Source organism: Herpailurus yagouaroundi, unplaced genomic scaffold, assembly GCF_014898765.1.
Source record: "Herpailurus yagouaroundi ecotype Mexico unplaced genomic scaffold, PumYag 440, whole genome shotgun sequence".
Lineage (NCBI taxonomy): Eukaryota > Metazoa > Chordata > Mammalia > Carnivora > Felidae > Herpailurus > Herpailurus yagouaroundi.
In genome coordinates this window covers 219,346-221,707 of record NW_024412657.1, presented here as the reverse complement: position 1 = coordinate 221,707, position 2,362 = coordinate 219,346, and the positions used below count along the sequence as shown (strand labels likewise).

Below are 2,362 nucleotides of genomic sequence, written 5' to 3'. Positions count from 1 at the left end.
TGTGTGCAGATGGTGGACGCGGGCGGCTGCCCGGCCGGGGAGGGCTGGAGGAGGATGGAGGCCGCGCCCGACGGTGCCGTGGACATCGTGCCCCTGGACCGCTACGACTCGGCCCGCGCCAAGATCGCCGCCAACCTGCAGTGGATCTGCGCCAAGGCATACGGCATAGGTGGGCCGGGGGGGGGGGGGCGGGGCGGGGACCGGGGGGGGGTCGGACCGCGGGGTCGGGTCGGGGTCGGGGGCCGGGGCGGGGCCGAGGGCGGGGTCGAGGGCGGGGTCGGAGCCGGGCGCCCGAGCCGCGGGGTTGGGCGCACCGGGGGCTGGGGGCAGGGGCCGCCTTTGTGCTCAGGGTCCCGGGCCGCGGCGCTGTGCCGGTCGCCTCCGGAGCGGGCTGCGGCGGCGCGCGGTGCGGGGGCGTCTGCGGGGGTCCATCGGCAGGTGCCGCGAGGAGTGGGCGCGCTCCCCTAGCTGCCCGGGGGTGGGTGCGGGGCCGGGCGCGGGGCCGGGCGTGGAGTTAGACTCCTGGTGGGGCTGGAGTGCAGGGGTAAACCCTGGACGCCCAGCCGCTCTGGATGCGCGCCGAGCATCCGACGCGGAGTTTCCTAACGAGAAATCGGTCTTTGAACGGATTGTGCTTAATGAGCATCCTTCCTTGGGTTAATTCCCGTTCTGAAGAACTAGGTAACCTTGGTACGGGATCCAGTTCGTTAGGCCCTAATATGCTTAGTGGATTAAGACTTTCCTATTTCCAGCCCTTGGAATTTTACAGACCAAGTGATTCTCGTAGTGGCTTTATTAATATCTGGTGCTTTGTTTTGGGCACAAACTTGGGGGCTGATACTGTGTAATCTTCTGCCTTTTAATTTGAAGCCTGTTCAAAGATGGCCTTTACTCTGGTGCAAACGTGCCTGTTTCCAGAGTGACCCTGATCTGGAGAGGGCCCTTTGGGGAGGAGTTTGGTGGACCCGGTGTGAACACTTGTGGAGCAGGGGTGCCCTGTGCCAGGGTCTCACCAGGTGGCGTGGCCGGGGCCGTAGGGAGGCGCCCTGCAAGTCCCAGCCATTCCATGCGTCGCCCCGTTTGAAGTTGGTTCATGGCGCGTAAGGAGAGTGCTTTCCTAGAGTTTGCGGTTGACCATTTTTGTTTATGGCTCCGTTGAAGACTGCTCGGTTTGTGTGTTGTGTGGTCCGGTCCGCTGCCACATCCGCGAATTTCGGTGCTTTGGGGGGAGGCGTGGAATTGGTACAAGTTACATAGGAAACTGTACAGTAAGAGGCTAAGAGGAACGCTGGCGTGGCCCCTTGGTGTGGGGCAGTCAGGTTAAGGACAAGCAGGTGGCGTAGTCCTTAGCGGCCTCGTGTTTCGTGTTGGCGGTTGGTTACGGTTCACCACCTCCGCCTCCGTCCCTCGGCTACGTCGTGGAGTCCTACAGGTTCTTTCACCTTCTGACACTGCCTTCTTACCTGTGACGTTCGGAGGCTCTTCCCAGCTTCGTGCAGGGTTCTTGCTTCCCCCCCTGCGTAGTATTTCACTGGAGGCCCGTTCACTGTCCACAGGCGCTGGCCGGTCCGGTCCTTTGCTCTCGGGCACACGGTGCATTCTTGGGCGCAGCTCCTGGGGCACACGTGCGAGGTGTTGCTCCTGTATGTATTTCTGAGATTTTACGAATGGTTAGGACAAGTTTCTGGTGATGAATGCTGCACGGACACGAATGCCTTTACGAAGCGCTCTCCGTTGGCTTTCCGGGTTTTTGTTGCGTTTCACTTCGGCTCTCCACGTGGGATTGGTCAGCGATCTGGCAATGAATGTGCGCCTCTCAGGGTTGGTCTAGTGTTACTTCCAGTACCAGATCTCGCCTTAATACTTGTCGACTCATCAGGTAATTAACTCAGAAACTCGTGTTAAAATGGGCCTTACAGTTTTGAAATCGTTACAGGTGGGTATTTATGGAATGTGAGTGCGTGGGGAAGGAGAGTAGGTGCTGTCTGAGCATCTAGGACTGTTGGACGTTGCCCATCGGTTACCATCCTGGGGCAGCAGTGTGCTCATCGAAGTCTGACTTTGGGAAGTCTGGTTTCCATTCAGTTTCCCTAAAGGAGAAAGTTTTTCCATTCTGTACGTCGATTCAGAAGGGGAGCAGGTGCAGTTTTTTTTCTAGTTGAGAGTCTCTTTAAATTTACAAATCTGGGAGATCCTAATTCGCGTGATCGAGAAGACTCACCTTGGCTGAGCTGAAGCGATTTCATGTATGTCATTGGTGTGGAGGTCCCAGCCTGGGTGGAAGATTTGGTGTTACCGGCACACAGTCTGGTCTTTGAGGACAGCAGAAAGGTGGAGGGGGGGATTTTGATATATGACGGTA

The 2,362-nt window shown here is 58.3% G+C and overlaps 1 protein-coding gene across 4 annotated transcripts in view; it reads left to right on the top strand.

Moving 5' to 3' along the window:
- Positions 1–6: 6 nt before the first annotated feature.
- The window catches only part of CAMSAP1 (calmodulin regulated spectrin associated protein 1), a 59,600-nt gene continuing 57,244 nt past the window's right edge, over positions 7–2,362 (top strand). For all 4 annotated transcript variants that reach the window (XR_005787132.1, XR_005787131.1, XM_040464380.1 and 1 more), the window contains exon 1: positions 7–169. Coding sequence is in view for 2 of the 4 variants with exons in the window: in XM_040464380.1 (XP_040320314.1) it covers positions 10–169 (160 nt within the window). In the remaining 2 variants the exon portion in view is untranslated. The remainder of the gene's footprint in view (positions 170–2,362) is intronic.